This window comes from Megalobrama amblycephala, linkage group LG4 (genome assembly GCF_018812025.1).
Source record: "Megalobrama amblycephala isolate DHTTF-2021 linkage group LG4, ASM1881202v1, whole genome shotgun sequence".
Lineage (NCBI taxonomy): Eukaryota > Metazoa > Chordata > Actinopteri > Cypriniformes > Xenocyprididae > Megalobrama > Megalobrama amblycephala.
In genome coordinates, this window is record NC_063047.1 from 40,285,655 (window position 1) to 40,304,952 (window position 19,298).

The 19,298-nt window shown below is 36.5% G+C and overlaps 1 protein-coding gene across 3 annotated transcripts; it reads right to left on the bottom strand.

Annotated features, from left to right (window-relative positions):
* Positions 1-894: 894 nt before the first annotated feature.
* fam189a2 (family with sequence similarity 189 member A2) lies at positions 895-18,362 on the bottom strand. Of its 3 annotated transcripts, none has more exons than XM_048189269.1 (11): positions 17,783-18,362; positions 16,382-16,438; positions 14,481-14,591; positions 13,473-13,592; positions 12,954-13,061; positions 12,656-12,789; positions 10,118-10,244; positions 9,801-9,879; positions 6,156-6,305; positions 2,422-2,723; positions 895-1,818 (listed from the first exon to the last, which is right to left on the bottom strand). In XM_048189269.1, exons 1-11 carry the CDS (start codon positions 18,080-18,082, stop codon positions 1,528-1,530), a joined length of 1,779 nt encoding a protein of 592 aa, XP_048045226.1. In that variant the 5' UTR covers positions 18,083-18,362; the 3' UTR covers positions 895-1,527. The 3 variants fall into 3 exon arrangements, with proteins under 3 accessions (XP_048045226.1, XP_048045229.1, XP_048045227.1); XM_048189272.1 differs by lacking the exon at positions 17,783-18,362 and adding an exon at positions 17,752-17,770; XM_048189270.1 differs by lacking the exon at positions 17,783-18,362 and adding an exon at positions 16,517-17,701.
* Between the last annotated feature and the right edge of the window lie 936 nt (positions 18,363-19,298).

Consider the following 19,298-nt stretch of genomic DNA (forward strand, 5'->3'; position numbering starts at 1 on the left):
TTAACGAGTTTATTCTCAACATTTTATCTAGACTTTTTTCTTGAAATTTAACGAGTTTTTTCTTGCAATTTAATGAGTTTATTCTCAACATTTTATTTCGACCTTTTTTCTCGAAATTTAACAACTTTAATCTCCAGATGGTTTTATTTTTTTATTATTGCTTGGCCCTAATCCTCTTCCGTAGAAAACAGTTGTGCAGCTTAATATTTTTGTGGAAACCATTTTGTAGATGCATTTTTTAAGATTCTTTGATGAATAGAATGTTCAAAAGAACAGCATGTATTTGAAATATAAAACATTTATAACATTAAAATTTAAATTATAGTTCAACCAAAAATGAAAATTCTGTCATCATTTACTGACCCTCAAGTTGGTCCAGACCTGTATGAGTTTATTTCTTCTGTTGAACACAAAAGAAGATATTTTGTAAATAATATAATGTCTGTAACCAAACAGTTGATGGTCCCCATTGACTTTCATAGTATTTTTTTTCCTACTATGGAAGACAATGGGGACCATCAACTGTTTGGTTATCGATATTCTTCAAAATATCTTCTTTTGTGTTCAACAGAAGAAATTAATAAAGGTTTGGAACAACTTTAGGGTGAGTAAATGATGACAATTTTCATTTTTGGGTGAAATGTCCCTTTAAATGTTGCAAGCTGGATTCAAACTCAAATCATCCTTTTGAGCACCAAAGCTAAATGTGTCAGAGCAAAGAATTTTTGGGTGAACAGTCCCTTTAATGCATCCTTTCTGAATAAAAGTATTAATTTCTTTTTTTTAAAAATCTTCTTGACACCAAACTTCTGAACAGTAGCATATAATTAGAAAAGTTTACTTTACATGTTCGAAATGTCAATTGAATAAAAAAAAAAAAACAGAACAGGCAGATGATTTTTAAAACCATGTTTAATCTTGGTGGAATTTGGATAGTATGTTTCACCCATACAATGCAGATGAGCTTCCTCATATTCAGTAATAATGCACAATACATCTCTGAAAAAAATCTTTGGAGAAATAATAATATTGTTCAGAATGGTCAAATAAAAATAAAATTAAAAAAAGTTACAAATTCATCCTCTACCTCACAATATGCTGATTTAATCAGCACATTACATAACCTAAATATGTCCATACATTTGCATTTTTCTCTTTATTATTAAAGATTATTAATATTGTATTTTTCACATAGTCAATTTTTAAATGTTTTAAATAATTTTTTCATGAGGAACATGGGCATATGGTAAATAAACATTGTTTTTTTCCCCCCCAGTGTTTCATTATAATAATGTGAAAAAATAAAAACAAGCAACAGCTGGAATCCCAACTGTAAAATTAAAAATGAAAAGTATTCAGTATACACACTGACAACAAAAACAGATATGTTTTAAAAATGAAGTGAAATCATCTGTGCTCTATACAAAGCTTAGCTTCAGTCATGTGGTGTTCATTATACCTTCACCCAATTGGGGCAGAGTCCGTTTCCTCTCGTTCCACGCTTATACAGTCTGTTTGAGACTTCGCTCAGAGGACAGTTTCTCGGAAGACTCCTATAAGGCTGTGTGGGCGTTCCTGTTCCAAGCGGCGGGATCCTGCCCGAGAGCCCATCCTGGAATTAGTTCGAGAATGAGTGCCTGTCCTGCGCTCCGGCCCTGTCTGGAGCTGTGCCCAGGTGAAGGAGCTGAGATCACCACAGCTGCGCAGGTGAAGGATGCCCGGCCGTTTGCGCAGAGGCAGCGTGTTGGAGGTGAGCTCCGTCTGCACCTGTCTGTGGAGGGTGGATTGAGCTGGGGCAACCTCTGAAACTGTGATGGCCTGGAAACATGATAGGAAAGAACAGGAAATTAAACACTTTTTTTTATTTATTTATTTTTTTTAGATTTTGTCTAAAAGGTTCAATAAACCTAAAGGTTCCATTTTTTTAATAGATTTTTCTGACTAGTATTTCAAATGTCCGGCTTTACAGAGTGAAAGTGATAGTTCACCCAAAAATGAAAATTCTGTCATCATTTACTCACCTTCAAGTTGTTCCAAACCTGTATGAATTTCTTTCTTCTGCTGAACACAAAGAAGAAATTTTGAAGAATATTGGTAACCAAAAGGTTGATTGGCCCCATTGACTTCCATATTATTTTTTTCCATACTACAGAAGTCAATGGTCCATTAACTATTTGGTTACCCATATTCTTCAAAATATCATCTTTTGTGTTCAGCAGAAGAAAGAAATTCATACAGGTTTGAAACAACTTGAGGGCGAGTAAATGATGTCAGTTTTCATTTTTGGGTGAACTATCCCTTTAAATGTCGCAAGCTGGATTCAAACTTAAATCACCCACTTGAGCTCCAAAGCAAAATGTGTCAGAGCATGTGTTCTAAGCACTACACAATTCTATGCGTTTTTAATCCCATGTGTCTTGCCTGATCAATGAAGCTGGCACAGCGAACGGCCTCCTCCATGTGTTCCTCATCAGAGCGCAGCACGGTTTTGATGCTGTTGACCAGCTCCTGTACCTCAGGGGTCAAGCTGCATGAGGACTGCTCCAGAAAGCGTGCCACCAGCAGTTTTGTGTCTCTATAGTTCTGGTAGTCCACCATGGAGTTGGGTCGAGGCTTCCGTTTGCCACGGCCCCGACGTAGCGTTACCGTCCCATGCTCTGTTCCAGTCACTGACGCCGGACCAGGGCCTAATTCTGTCTGTGTAGCTGCTTCACAACTCATTACTATAAGAGAGAGAGAAACCAATGTAACAATGATTATTGTTATATTGGATTACTGCATATTTTTGTAAAATGATGTACACTAGTTAATTATTTAATCTTGTTAATTATTATTATTCAATAAAAATATAAAACAAGAAATATTGCTATTGTAATATTTCCCTGTAAAATAATAAAGTCAAGTATTTAAGTACAACCCGAAATGTTGAGACGTTTTTTAAATTTGAATAAAATGAAAAATAAAAGACTTTCAAATCACATGAGGCAGTATTTCATTCACAATAGAACATAGATAACAAATGTTTAAATGGAGAAATTTTACACTTTTTTGCACAAAATAAGCTCATTCAAATTTGACGCCTGTTACAGGTCTCAAAATAGTTGGGACGGGGGCATGTTTACCATAGTGTGGCATCTCCTGTTCTTTTCAAAACAGTTTGAAGACGTCTAGGCATCGATGTTATGAGTTTCTGGAGTTTTGGAGTTGAAATTTGGTCCCATTCTTGCCTGATATAGGTTTCCAGCTGCTGAAGAGTTTGTGGTCGTCTTTGACGTATTTTTCTCTATAGGCGAAAGATCTGGACTGTAGGCAGGCCAATTCAGCTCCTGGACTCTTCTACGACAAAGCCATGCTGTTGTAATAGCTGCAGTATGTGGTTTTGCATTGTCCTGCTGAAATACACAAGGCCTTCTCTGAAATAGACGTAGTCTGGAGGGGAGCATATGTTGCTCTAAAAACTTTATATACCTTTCAGCATTCATAGTGCTTTCCAAAACATTCAAGCTGCCCATACCGTATGCACTTATGCACCCCCATATCATCAGAGATGCTGGCTTTTGAACTGAACACTGAAGACACGCTGGAAGGTCTCCCTCCTCTTTAGCCCGGAGGACACGGCGTCCGTGATTTCCAACAAGAATGTTAAATTTGGACTCGTCTAACCATAGAACACTTTTCCACTTTGAAACAGTCTATTTTAAATGAGCCTGGGCCCACAGGACACGACGGCGCTTCTGGACCATGTTCACATATGGCTTCCTTTTTGCATGATAGAGCTTTAGTTGGCATCTGCAGATGGCACGGTGGATTGTGTTTACCGACAGTGGTTTCTGGAAGTATTCCTGGGCCCATTTAGTAATGTACTGTAATGAGTGATGCAGTGTCGTCTGAGGGCCCGAAGACCACGGGCATCCAATAAAGGTCTTCGGCCTTGTCCCTTATGCACAGAGATTTCTCCAGTTTCTCTGAATCTTTTGATGATGTTATGCACTCTAGATGATGAGATTTGCAAAGCCATTGCAATTTGATGTTGAGGAACATTGTTTTTCACAGCTCTGCCCATCTTTACTTCTGAGAGATTCTGCTGCTCTGAGACATCCCTTTTATAGCTAATCATGTTACAGACCTGATATCAATTAACTTAATTAGTTGCTAGATGTTCTCCCAGCTGAATCTTTTTCAGCCATTTGTTGCCCCCGTGCCAACTTTTTTGAGACCTGTAGCAGGCATCAAATATGAAATGAGCTCATTTAGTGGATAAAAGTGTAAAATTTCTCAATTTAAACATTTGTTATGTTATCTTTGTTCTATTGTGAATAAAATATCTATAAAATATCTATATATTGTGAATAAAATATCTATGTTCTATTGTGAATATGTTCTATCTGTGAATAAAATATTGGCTCATGTGATTTGAAAGCCTTTTAGTTTTCATTTTATTCAAATTTAAAAAACGTCCCAACATTTCCGGAATTCGGGTTGTATTTATAAGCAGTATAATTACAATACTAACATTTATGGCTGTCTTCATTTTCAAAAATTAAATCATAAAGCTTTTATTATGCCTGAATAGGGAATCCTGAATATTCACTTTTAAGCTGGGACTGTGTGTAATTTCAGTGGTAGGACAAAACATCAAAGTCTCTTCAATCCATTTTAAGTAAACACGGGCCATTCTGTACTCATAAATTGAAAAATGATAAACCGCTGTTCCAAAAACACTCAAAATCACTGAGGGAACCCATGGCTCAAAAATGTATTATAGGTTTTTAGGACTAGAAACTGAACTGTTTTTTTGATAATCAAGTTAATAAACAGAAATGCATCCATCTAAGTCAGCTGGTATTGGTATAACGCCCAAAACCACTGCTTTATCAGTTGTACAGGAAGACAGATAAGAACTAGCAAAGCAAAAACACTTCACAAACCTTTAATCCTACATCAGACAGACATAAGAGAAGTTTTCACTTGTGTGTTTGTGTGTGAGAAAGAGCGAGATTGACAGCATTTCTTGAAGAAACTTGAAAAAATAAGGAAGTCAATTTATGGCAGTGTATGTAAGACCCTTACCCCCTTCGCTCTTTGCCGACCCTCAACAGTAACACTGAGAAGTCCTATATTTAAAATGAGCTTAAAGTAACCACTGACAGGTATAGTTTCTCTAGATTTACTATCAAACCCTCTGCTTTGGATACATACACCAAGTAAAAAGAAACCTCCATCTGTCATCAGAGAGGAGCCAATGTTCATAAACTAATTATAAAGAATTGTGTCAGTGTCTACTCTTTGACCTTTTATGGAAAACTTTTAATGTAGATTTAGGCTTAAAACAAGTCCAATCTGAATGTATGCTACAAGAACATCTCAACACCCTAAAAAGAACATATATCCTGAAATTAAATTAAATGAATACTCTAAAATATAATATCTGAAGTCTTAACTTGTTTTTAATATCTAATTTTGCTTAGGTAAATTATATTTTAAAAATATATATGTTTTACTGGAAAACAAGACAATTCTCTATGCAGTGTGTAAGCTTAAATGTACGAGATAATATACAGTCAGCTGCAGTGTTGGGGAAAGTTACTTTTAATAGTACTACATTAAAATATTGCGTTACTCCCTAAAAAAGTAACTAATTGCGTTAGTTACTTTTATGGAAAGTAATGTGTTACATTACTTTTGCATTACTTTTTCTCATCTGGGCTGGGCTGTTTGTTTGTTTGTTTTTATAACAACTAAAAAGTTCTATTTTGGCAGAAATGTAAAGACCCGTTCACATCAAAATTGAAATGAATAAGCCTCAGGTTGAAGGAAATGCAAATTCATGCGTGTACAGTAGAGGGCACAGTTCAAACAAACAAGCCTTTCAGCTGTGCTACTATTCTGTAATACAGAAAAATAGGATGCCAGAGAAGTAGTAAATGAGTAAATGTATGCTCACATTTAGTCTAGAACTAGTCTAGAAAAACCATCATATTTACACAGCGCACACAAAGCCTCTGCACTTACTCCTGATTTATCTGCACAGCACAGCACAGCAATGCAGAAATCTGGTTGTCAAATGTACAGTTTAGGGGTCACTATACAAAAATATCTGACTGCAGGCTGTTAGAATTGACCAATCAGATCATTTTAAGGATTCCTTCCCTTACCTTTGGCGGTCAGGTCTAGCAGGACGGGGTCACTGTTGGACCTGCGGAGGCGAGGTCTGTGAGGTTTTCTGCTGGAGGAAACTGCGGTGTGAGGCTGTCTGGATTGTATCGGGGGTGTGGGGCTCAATATGGCCGTCTGACAGCTTCGGTCTGAACAAAACATGCAAAGAAACTACATAAAAAAAGTAAACATTTGTACTGAAATGTTTCTAGTTTTTCCAGTCTATTTATGTCTGTCCTATGTCAGCAACTGCTTGGTCAAATCCATCAAAAGAGGAATCTGGCCAAAACAAAAAGTCAACCATAGACCATTTTAAGAGTTGTGCTGTCTAAGGGTACGTCTTAATCAGCTCCCTAGCTCCTGAATCAGTATATCGAATTCGGGCACTGGTAAGGACATTAAAGGTGCCCTAGAATGCTTTTTCACAAGATGCAATATAAGGTGTCTAAGGTGTCCACTGAATGTGTCTGTGAAGTTTCAGCTCAAAATACCCCATAGATTTAATTTTTGTAACTGCCTATTTTGGGGCATCATTAAATATGCGCCGATTCAGGCTGCTTCCCCTTTAAATCTTCACGCTCCCCGCCCCCGAGCTCGCGACTCTAATACATTGCATAAACAAAGTTCACACAGCTAATATAACCCTCAAAATGGATCTTTACAAAGTGTTCATCATGCAGCATACCTGATTATGTAAGTATAGTATTTATTTGGATGTTTACATTTGATTCTGAATGAGTTTGAGGCTATGCTCCGTGGCTAACGGGGCTAATGCTAATGTTACACACTGTTGGAGAGATTTATAAAGAATGAAGTTGTGTTTATGAATTATACAGACTGCAAGTGTTTAAAAATGAAAATAGCGACGGTTCTTGTCTCCGTGAATACAGTAAGAAACGATGGTAACTTTAACCACATTTAACAGTACATTAGCAACATGCTAACGAAACATTTAGAAAGACAATTCACAAATATCACTAAAAATATCATGTAATCATGATTCATGTCAGTTATTATAGCTCCATCTGCCATTTTTCGCTATTGTCCTTGCTTGCTTACCTAGTCTGATGATTCAGCTGTGCACAGATCCAGACGTTAATACTGGCTTGTGTAATGCCTTGAACATGGGCTGGCATATGCAAATATTGGGGGCGTACATATTAATGATCCCGACTGTTGCGTAACAGTCTGTGTTATGTTGAGATTCGCCTGTTCTTCGGAGGTCTTTTAAACAAATGAGATTTACATAAGAAGGAGGAAACAATGGAGTTTGAAACTCAATGTATGTCTTTTCCATGTACTGAACTCTTGTTATTCAACTATGCCGAGGAAAATTCAATTTTCAATTCTATGGCACCTTTAAGGGCCCTGGCTCACTTCACATTGGGACACTGATGGTGACATGACAACAGGCTCCTTGTCAACATCACTACTGGTATTTATGAACAACAGCAGAACTGATATTTTTTCTGGCATTTTTAATATTGTATTTTAATATGTTTTAATGTACTTTAATATTTTTTAAAGTACATAATGATAAATACTTTGATTGTTACATATACCTGCAATATTTCAGCCGTAAATAAATTATGTTGGCTAGATTGTTAAGTATCTGTCTAGCAATGTATGTTTATGCTGAAATTTAATTAAATACATTTTTTAAAAAAACAACAACATCTATCTCGTGTCATTATGCGTAGTGAGCCATCCATCCATCCTTTTTTTTTAAAAGATGTTTATGCTCACCAAGGCTACATTTTTTGTTAAAAACAAAAACAAAACAAAACCATAATATTGTGAAAAATTATTACAATGTAAAATAACTATTTTGTATTTGAAAATATTTTAAAATGTCATTTATTCCTGTGAAGGCAAAGCTGAATTTTCAGCAGCCATTACTCCAGTCTTCAGTCAGTGTCACATGATGAATGAGAATTGATGAATTGAAAGTTCCAAAGAACAGCATTTATTTGAAATAGAAATCCCTTTTGGTCAATTTAATGCATCCTTGCTGAATAAAATATTAATTTATTTTTAAAAATCTTACTGAACTTTTGAACAGTAGTGTACAGTAAGACCACATTAAAACCGTATGCTACAATCCCTTTTAAACCTGGAAATGACAAACTTGTGAAGTTCATGCAGTTCAAGTTCTACTGTCATTAAACCAAATTCATCTTCATTTTTCAATTCAATTCCATTTTAAATTGTTATGCTGGTAATATACGTAATTGGTAACGAAAAATTCTGTGTGAAATTAGTAAAATGCAAAAAAGGATTTTGACAAGTGGCCACTTTATAGTAACTTGTGAAGGATCATTAAAAACACATGTAGGACTGCCCTATCTTTGAATGTGTTGAAGGATACAGACAGCTATAAAAAGAAAAATAAATCCCACACCGAGGAACACTGGACATACAACTGCCACCACTAAAATACATTTCCTTTAATACACAGATGACATAATTATGGACGGTACTGTGATACGCTGTGAGCATCCTGATTAAATATAGAGTACCAGAGGCACTGGATTGATATATGCGGTGTCAATAACACGTTTATGTAGGCGTAAGTAGCAGCTCCATTTTGCAGATCCAGATTTTCAAAGGGGAATTTTCTATTTGTTGATTATAACATCATTACACCTAAATTGCAATGTTTTAAAAGGTGAACTGTCTTTTGTTCCATGTTAAAATACTTTCTCCTGCCATGGTTTAATGTGCAGACACAACTGTAAAGGCCCGTTCACACCAATAAGGAAAACTATAACGATAACTACATTAGAGCTGCAGTTTTGTCGTCTGCTGCTTTAAATGCTCGAGCTCTTTAAAGCAGGTAGCAGGATGGATTCTGATTGGCTGTAAATGTTTTTATCATTCATCAGCTGGAAAAATTGAAAGTGATTCCAACAATATTGTTTATCTGTGGCATTATCTTTATAGCTGTGGTATGAACTCTGTTACTCTTTTACATTTAGAATGATTTTTAGAGCTACTATATCTTTTATTCATTATTGTTAGTTATCATCCTTGGTGTGAACTGGCCTTAAAGGTTTAGTTCACCCAAAAATAAAAATTAACCCATGATTTACTCACCCTCAAGCCATCCATCTTTTTTCAGACGAACACAATCGGAGATAAAAAAAATATCTTGGCTCTTCCAAGCTTTATAATGGTAGTGAATGGGGGGCGCAATTTTAAAGCCCAAAAAAATGCATCCATCCATCATAAAAATAATCCATATGCATAATCGATGTTTACGACTGTCTGCCGGAAGCTAGTTATTATAGTTAATAAAGTTTTAAATATGATATTTTTCTTACAAAAACCCATCACTTCGCTTCAGAAGGCCTTTATTAACCCTCTGGAGATGGATGGATGGATGGATTGATGCATTTTTTTAGGGCTTCAAAATAACGCCCCCCATTCACTACCATTATTAAGCTTGGAAGAGCCAGGATATTTTTAAAACTGTGCTTGTCTAAAAGAACATTGTCATATACACCTAGGATGGCTTAAGGGTGAGTAAATCATGGGATAATTTTCATTTTTGGGTGAACTATCCCTTTAAGTCTGTAATGTCAATGTTTATCAATTCCGCTCCTCTCCGGAGGTCTATACACAAAAATACAACTGGTTCATACCATCACTGTGCGTCTCCGTCTCTGCACTCTCTGTGAGGACCTCGGTCAGATCAGTCATTTGCACTTCAGTATTCTGGGCCTGATATAAATACAGAAGGTCAGTGAGCAGACAAGGACTGTATTTGATTGAGCTGTTGCCAATGTAAGCCAGCTGGACCAGGACACAGTGCCATGTTTGCTGATTTGAGGTCAGTAAGGTCTACTTCACAAACTGAGTTGAAATACTATCATGAATAAATGCTGTAAATGCTAAGTGCCTTTTGACAGATATGATTATGTGATAACAGATAGCATATGATCACTATATGATTCAGTACCTGAGCTGCTGGCTGTGATGCAACAGCTTCATAAGGTGGAGGAGGGTCTAGAGGACAGAAGACCTCCACTCCTTTAATTCTGGCACCGTAAATGTGAGGAAGAGGAATCATACCGTCACCAAACATTCTGTCAAAACACACACATTTACACTGTAAACAAGCCATGAGAAGATAATGACAGTAAACAATGTAGATAATCCCATTAGTGTTTGATCAGAACATCCAGTGAAACAGGAGTATATCATGCTTTCCCACACACAAACTTCAATCCTGTTTTAGGTTGCCAAAACATTTTGGTTGCCTGCCAAACACTGAACCACCCACTCACAAATCTGACAAATCCTGCTGTATTTTTGGTTAAGAGTTCAAGGTCAAAGTGCATGTCTGCACGAATGTGTGTGTAATGCTTCAGGCAGGATCATGGAATGCTGAAAAGATTGTATCATATACTGTAAAAAAGTGAAATTATGCAGATGTTCCCCTAATAGATATTTTAGCTGATCTGAAAACAAAAGTGTGTAAGGCTGAAATACGCAAGCTTACCTTACATATGCACACAATATCGTCAAAGTTTGGGGTTAGTTTAATGAAATTAATACTTGTATTCAGCAAGGACACATTAAATTGAGCAAAAGTGACAGTTAAAATATGTATAATGTCACAAAAGACTATTTTAAATAAATGATGTTCTTTTGAACTTTCTATTCATCAAAGAATCCTGAAAAAAGGGTTTCCACAAAATATTAAGCAGCACAACTGTATACAACTGTAATGTTTTTGAGCAGAAAATTAGCATATTAGAATGATTACTGAAGGATCATGTGACACTTAAGACTTGAGTAATGATGCTGAAAATTCAGCTTTGGCATCACAGGAATACATTACATTTTGACATAGAATATATTAAAATGGACATCAGTTATTTTAAATTGTAATAATATTTCACAAAAAAATACTGTTATTACTGTATTTTTGCAGATCAAAATGCAGAAAATAAAAGACTTATTTCAAAAACATTTAAAAAAAATATATATCTTTTGAATAGTATAGTAGTGTATTCATCACCCAAGATTGATATACTGAGCATAAGAAACTTCTTTTAAGAACATTATAAATCGTACCAAACTTTTGAATGATAGTATATGTTGTACATTTTTCCAAAGGTTTACATTTTATTTCATTTCATTTTAAATAAAAGTAGTGTAATTCATCAAATAAAAAGTATACATTAAGACACACTATATTGCCAAAAGTTTTGGGACGCCTGCCTTTATGTGCACAAGAACTAGTGACATCCCCTTCTTAATCCGTAGGGTTTAATATGGAGTTGAACCACCCTTTGCAGCTATAACAGCCTCAACTCTTCTGGGAAGGCTTTCCACAAGGTTTAGGAGTGTGTTTATGGGAATTTTTTGACTATTCTTCTAGAAGCGCATTTGTGAGGTCAGTCAGTGATGTTGGCGAGAAGGCCTGGCTCGCTCCACTCTAATTCATCCCAAAAGTGTTCTATTGGGTTGAAGTCAAGAGTCAGTCAAGTTCCTCCACACCAAACTCATCCATGTCTTTATAGACCTTGCTTTGTGCACTGGTGCACAGTCATGTTGGAACAGGAAGGGGCCATCCCCAAACTGTTCCCACAAAGTTGGGAGCATGAAATTGTCCAAAATGTCTTGGTTTGCTGAAGCATTAAGAGTTCCTTTCAATGGAACTAAGGGGCCAAGCCCAACCCCTGAAAAACAACCCCACACCATAATCCACCCTCCACCAAACTTTACACTTGGCAGAGTGAAGTCAGGCAAGTACCGTTCTCCTGGCAACTGCCAAACCCAGACTCGTCCATCGGATTGCCAGACGGAGAAGCGTGATTCGTCACTCCAGAGAACACGTCTCCACTGCTCTAGAGTCCAGTGACGGCGTGCTTTACACCACTGCATCCGACGCTTTGTATTGCACTTGGTGATGTAAGGCTTGGATGCAGTTGCTCGGCCATGGAAACCCATTCAATGAAGCTCTCTACACACTGTTCTTGAGCTAATCTGAAGGCCACACGAAGTTCGGAGGTCTGTAGCTATTGGCTCTGCAGAAAGTTGGCGACTTCTGTGCACTGTGCGCCTCAGCATGCGCTGACCCCACTCTGTGATTTTACGTAGCCTACCACTTCGTGGCTGAGTTGCTGTTGTTCCCAATTGCTTCCACTTTGTTATGATGCACTAACAGTTGACCGTGGAATATTTAGTAGTGAGGAAATTTCACGAATGGACTTATTGCACAGTTGGCAACCTATCACGGTACCACGCTTGAATTCACTGAGCTCCTGAGAGTGACCCATTCTTTCACAAATGTTTGTAGAAGCAGTCTGCATGCCTAGGTGCTTGATTTTATACACCTGTGGCCATGGAGGTGATTGGAATGCCTGAATTCAATGATTTGGAGGGGTGTCCCAATACTTTTGGCAATATTGTGTATGTGTCATTAAAAATAAACCCAATACAGTCAGGTTGACTCAAGTAATAATAATTAAATTAAATAATATTTTACCTGCGAGCCAGGCGAGGGGTGTAGGAGTAGAAGGTGGAGAAGTATGAAGGGGGAGGTGCAGGAGCTACAAATTCATCAGGGTCAGGAAGATGAGTTTGCTCCTCCACTTCCTCTGGAACAGGCCTGGCCTCTTCCTGCCAAAGACGATCAAAATCAAAATTCCACTATTATCACATGACCAGGAAAATATCTGACACAATATGAAATATCTTAGAAATATCTGACACAACATGTCTAAACAGTGTTGATAATCTATGCCACACTGACCAAGAATTAAATTATTGTATATTTATCTCACCATGCAGGGCCGTCTGGTTGAGAAGATCTGGAGATATCTGAGAGCAGCAGCAACCAGACACACAGCTGTGGCCAAAGCATTCAGTGCACACAAAGCAAAGAGCACTTTCTGAAAGAGAGAAAACTCTATGACATCCAAATCTACTGCTGTTAAATAAAACTTGTTCAAGCGTGCATGTATTTATCTCCCTCCTAGCATTTAATAACCATGTACATGGCCCTCTGGAATACTTCATTCTGACTGAAGAAACAAATTATTTGTTTGATGTCTCTTTTATCACTCTGTCTATCTCTATTTCTGTCTATCTGTCTCTGTCTAGATGTCTGTCTATCTATCTATCTGTCTGTCTGTCTGTCTATTATCTATCTATCCATCTATCCATCTATCTATCTATCTATCTATCTATCTATCTATCTATCTATCTATCTATCTATCAACCAACCAAGTAGTAGTGTAATAATAATTTAACATAATAATAATAATTTAACTTAAAAATAATTTAAAAAGATGCGCACACACCTTGAGCAGGATTCTCATTGTGCCACATGCATGACCTGCGTAGATCTTAATCAACTTCTCCTCTTGGCACTGAGTGCTCGGAGTTTCTGAACAACAGTAACAGAGATCGCCCTGCTCACTCTGAAACACAGAAACACATTTATTATGACGTTTCTCATTGACGTCTGATGACATGATATATTAACACTTAAAGAACTGCTTGGATTCAAAGTAGGAGACTGAGGATGAAGTTTCCAGGCACTTCTCTTAATTTGACACAGTCTTTTGAGCAGTCTGGTGCAGCATGCCATAACAGCTCAAAGATATGAGGTCACCAATAAGGCATTTCCATGACAAGTGGAAATGATGAAAGAGCAGCCTTCAGATCATGGAAATGACAGCACCCCAAAAACTAAATCAAATCCAAGGAAAGCTGGAACCTGCTTTGACTCTCAATTTCAGGGCTCTCTTTGACTTTGACAAACTTCAGTCCTATACACATGGTACAGATGTATGGTCTGTACAATGTTTTTTTTTATTTTTCCGTAATATGTTATTAATAAGTACAACAAGTCATATCAGCCAGTGCTTAGGTGTTCTGGGTGTTAGCTACAGTGTTGCAATGAGGTTGCCAGGGTGTTCAAAGAGGTTGCTATGTAGTTGTTTACAAATATGTAATTGGTCCAAGTAAAAAAAGCCATGCCACAAGACTTTTTCATATTCTAGTCAAAATAATAATTTTACACACAATTTGAGTTACCTTTCACAAATGTTACAGGCTTAATACACTAATACCATTTATTATACTTTGCTGTAACAATACAACAAATGTTATTTATTAGTTTATGTAGTATATTTTGTGTAGCTCTGTGTTGCCCTAATAATGTATCTTAAGTGTTGCCCCAGTTTGGGATTCTGTTTACATTTTGCATCTAGGTGCTTGAATACAATCATCAATACATGAGTCATTTGACATTGTGATGTTATTATCTCGAACACAGCACATGTTCAAGAGCACAGATTCCTCACCAGCTGGCAGTTAATGGTACTGGAGACCAGCTGAGCCCCCTGACAGCAGAGGATGAACCCTGCCAGGTTTAGCAGGATACAGACCACTGACAGCAATACAAACAGATTCACCTGTGTGAGACACACAAAAAAGATTAATACTAGTCAGTCATTTTATTTGACAAATATAATATTACTGCCCAAATCTGGAATTATCAAATGATCCTTACATTACCGTTCACAAGTTTGGGGTCAGTGAGATTTTTTGATGTTTTTGAAAGAAGTCCCTTATGCTCACCATGGATGCATTTATTTAATCAAAATACAATTTAAAAAATTGTGAAATATTATTATAACTTAAAATAACTGTTTTCTATTGAAATATTTTAAAAAAAAATGTAATTTATTCCTGTGATGGCAAAGTTGAATTTTCAGCATTATTACTCCAGTCTGTAGTGTCACATGATCCTTCAGAAATCATTCTAATATGCTGATTTGCTGCTCCAGAAACATTTATTTTATGAATATAAAATTCAAAAGAACAGCATCTAATGCACCCTTGCCAAATGAAAGTCTTTATAAAAAAATAAAATAAAAAAAAATCTTACTGACCCCAAACTTTTGAACAGTAGTGTATATGATTGGCAACAGGAAGAAGCTGATGGTCAGCTTGAGAATTAATTAACAAGATCTTAACTGAATGTCTGGTCTGCACAGATCCTCTTAAAGGGGTCATTTAAGGGCCTAACAACTGCCTTTAACATAAGGACATTGGGCATGCAGAAGATTACCCTAAAACATATGTTCAGATCAATACAGGACTAATTCTGTGTAGTAAACATCATATAACCACTTTAAAGGTGCCCTAGAGCGTTCTTTCACAAGATGTAATATAAGTCTAAGGTGTCCCCTGAATGTGTCTGTGAAGTTTCAGCTCAAAATACCCCATAGATTTTTTGTAATTAATTTTTTTAACTGCCTATTTTGGGGCATCATTAACTATGCACCGATTCAGGCTGCGGCCCCTTTAAATCTCTCGCTCCCCGCCCCCCCGAGCTCTCGACTATAAATGCAGTTATACAGTGCATAAACAAAGTTCACACAGCTAATATAACCCTCAAATGGATCTTTACAAGATGTTCATCATGCATGCTGCATGCATGGATCGGATTATGTAAGTATAGTATTTATTTGGATGTTTACATTCAATTCTGAATGAGTTTGAGGCTATGCTCCGTGGCTAACGGCTAATGCTACACTGTTGGAGAGATTTATAAAGAATGAAGTTGTGTTTATGAATTATACAGACTGCAAGTGTTTAAAAATGAAAATAGCGACGGCTCTTGTCTCTGTGAATACAGTAATAAACGATGGTAACCACATTTAACAGTACATTAGCAACATGCTAACGAATCATTTAGAAAGACAATTTACAAATATCACAAAAAATATCATGATATCATGGATCAGTCAGTTATTATCGCTCCATCTGCCATTTTTCGCTGTTGTCCTTGCTTGCTTACCTAGTCTGATGATTCAGCTGTGCACAGATCCAGATGTTAATACTGGCTTGTGTAATGCCTTGAACATAGGCTGGCATATGCAAATATTGGGGGCGTACATATTAATGATCCCGACTGTTACATAACAGTCGGTGTTATGTTGAGATTCGCCTGTTTTCCGGAGGTCTTTTAAACAAATGAGATTTACATAAGAAGGAGGAAGCAATGGAGTTTGAAACTCAATGTATGTCTTTTCCATGTACTGAACTCTTGTTATTCAACTATGCCAAGGTAAATTCAATTTTTGATTCTAGGGCACCTTTAAAGTAAAAAATAAATATATCTGCTTATTCAAAAGGGATCACAAAGAAGACTGACGCCTTACAGACCCTCAGTCTTAGATTGGCAAAACACACATACCAATAGTAGCATTGGCCGTTTCCATGTGGTTAGTCCTATAATCCCAGAGAGGATGACCTGTAGAAAACAAACAGTACTTTCAGCAAAGAGGCAAACACTTCCAGACAGGTTAACTGAAAATGAATCCATTATTACCCATCAAATGCCGTACACTGTCAAAAGAGCCTTTAGCACTTTTAAATCCTGTTTCAATGACTCATCTCACTCAGAGTGTTGTTAGATGAGCTGTCTACAGCAGCTTCATTCAAATACTATTGTCCATACTCAGCTCCCTTGCATTTCCTCTAACCCTGCCACTTCCTGTCAATTACACTGAATGCTGTGGGACTGCTATTGCAGCTGAAGGGTTCTTGTGTTTGGCTCATTTCTTTTCATACACAACAATCAAAAAACATTGTTCAGTGTAAAATGTTTTGTCAGGTAACCTATAAAAGGTAATTAAATAAATAGATTTCATTTTAATGCAAAATATTCTTTAATAAGGCAATCAACTTGACAGTTATTTCAACATTATTATAATATCTTTATTTCCATCATTGGTAAATGACACAATAATTTCTGTTTTTAGAGTTTAATTTTCTTGATTTTCAAATTCAAACATATAAATAAACATTAGATCTTATTAACTAACTGTTGCTTACATGCCAAAAGATGTTTTTTAGGTGAGTGGTATGCATAATATGGCAGCTTTACTTATAAACAGTATCTCACTATAGAGTGTTAAGCAGTAAAAGAGATTCACACTCAACCATGACTTCAGTGACGAGTTCACTCAGCTCCTGCCAATGACCACAAATGTAACAGCATACTTAAATATGGGGGATAATATTGTAAATGGCACTTCTGAGGAAAAAACTTGGCACTAAGATAGTTCCTAAAGATTTAAAAAGTAAACAAAATCAGTTAAATTATTATTTAATATAATATAATAATATTACAATTGTATTGGATGTATATTATTATTTAATATAACTGAATTAACCTAACTACATTTGGTAACAGCAATAAAAGTAATAAATATATCAGGCAGAAATATTTCCTTGAAGCAACAACTGCACATTAGTACTTGTAAATTTGTTATTAGTTAGACTTTACAACATAATGACAGATCAGATCTTTCATCATAGTGAATTATTGGTAAACTACAGTGTCTGATGTGGTCATATAGCCTGCTCTGAAATAGACAGATGGCACCACATTTCTGTATCAGACTACATTGGACACACATTAGACCGCAATAAAACTTCACTATACCTGTCGGTTTGTAATGAATCAATTAAAAGCTGTAGACAAATACAGTGACATATTGTCAAGCAAATATTTTAATATCTCTATCATGCATATGTGGTGTAAAATAAAAACATTAGCACCTCTGATTATGGCCAGTAATCTAATACTCACAGAAGACCCGGCCCAAAACGGACAGGAGTTTCTAATAGGGGGCGAGTTGCTAAGGGACAGAGCCCCGAAAGAGAGCGCCACCATGGAGCAGCCGAGAACCAGCTGCAGCAAGCCGAGGGAGAGCAGAGGGCGAGCGGGCAGCAGCGCCGGGATGATGCGCGTCTGCGATCCAGACATACGGGACGGAAGAGCGGACACACAGCGGCTGCGACTTCTGTAAGATGCGTTTGCGAGCTGATGGGCCAGAGCAGCCCCTGATAAACGACAACAAGATCCAGGCAGTACTACGGGCAGAGACATTGGAGACGCACGAGCAGCCAAACAACAATACACACTAAACGAGCGTAGTGGCGCTCCCTCATTTTACTCTGAATCTCTCAAGGCGACGGTTATTTCTTTAAACTGCCCGTTCCGCGATACTTCCATGGTCCTGTCGAGGTAGCTGAGTATTGGGTTTTAAAATAACTAGGCTCTGTGACCTGCTGCTCGGATTTGGTTTCACATTTTTTGGGCAGAGCGAGCGCAGAGAGGCGGGGGAGGGGTGCGTGGGAAGACACACACACACACACACACACACACACACACACACACACACACACCCGCGAGTCTCTCCGTTCCGCGAGTGTGAAGAAAAAGACAGTATCAAGAGTGTGAAATTATATTTTATATTGTCATCTTTTGTGGTGAACATGAAGCATTGTATTGCGTTGTCTTGTCTTTGAGAGTGAAATCCACATCTTTATTACAAAATAAACAATTGAACACCAAAACATTGACATTACATTTTTTATTATTAAAAAAAACTACATAATTAAGAATGCAAATTCATACAATATATTCAAAACAAGCTGCAAAATGAGAATATTTGTTTGTAGATAACAATTGTGTCAAACACATCATTGGAAAATGAAGAAATTACATTTAGAATCCCTCAATATAATTTTTTTTTTATTTTTTTGAATTTTTATTTCCATGATTCTCATTTAAAATAAACTATTAAAACCAATCTATTTGACATATTAAACTATATAATATTTGTTATATATTTTAACATAAAATATATACATATTTGCCTTAAATATAATATACATTTTCATCGTAAATTACACCTAAGTGTATTCATTTTTTTATTTACAATATTTATCAATATTTAATTAGCCTACATATAGTTAATACCGCCCATGGCAAGGCAGCTTATTGTGAAAGGCATGTTTGCTGATGCATATCATGGTAATATGGAGGACCAAACCTGCAGAAATTAAAAATGAATGAATGAATGAATGAATATATAAATTAATAAATAGATCAATAGGTAAATAAATGTTATAATAGGAAAATAAATAAATGAATAAACGACTTGATAAAATAAATATAATTCATTTTTAATCAAATTCATTTTTCCTTAATTTATTATTTTTCTGCTTTGTTTTTATGGTAAAGCGTATGATTAAACACTAATCGACATGTTGCAATCAGTGTGAATGGAAAGCCCATAGTGAGTGACGTTTTAAGAGCT

What these genes read in the sequence shown, in the direction of transcription:
- fam189a2 (XM_048189269.1), bottom strand. Translation starts at nt 18,082, where the DNA reads ATGTCTCTGCCCGTAGTACTGCCTGGATCTTGTTGTCGTTTATCAGGG. An exon ending in CGTTTTGGGCCGGGTCTTCT is followed by an intron (nt 16,439 to 17,782) that starts GTGAGTATTAGA and finishes TGTTTTCTACAG; the next exon opens with GTCATCCTCTCTGGGATTAT. An exon ending in CATCACAGCCAGCAGCTCAG is followed by an intron (nt 9,880 to 10,117) that starts GTACTGAATCAT and finishes TATTTATATCAG; the next exon opens with GCCCAGAATACTGAAGTGCA.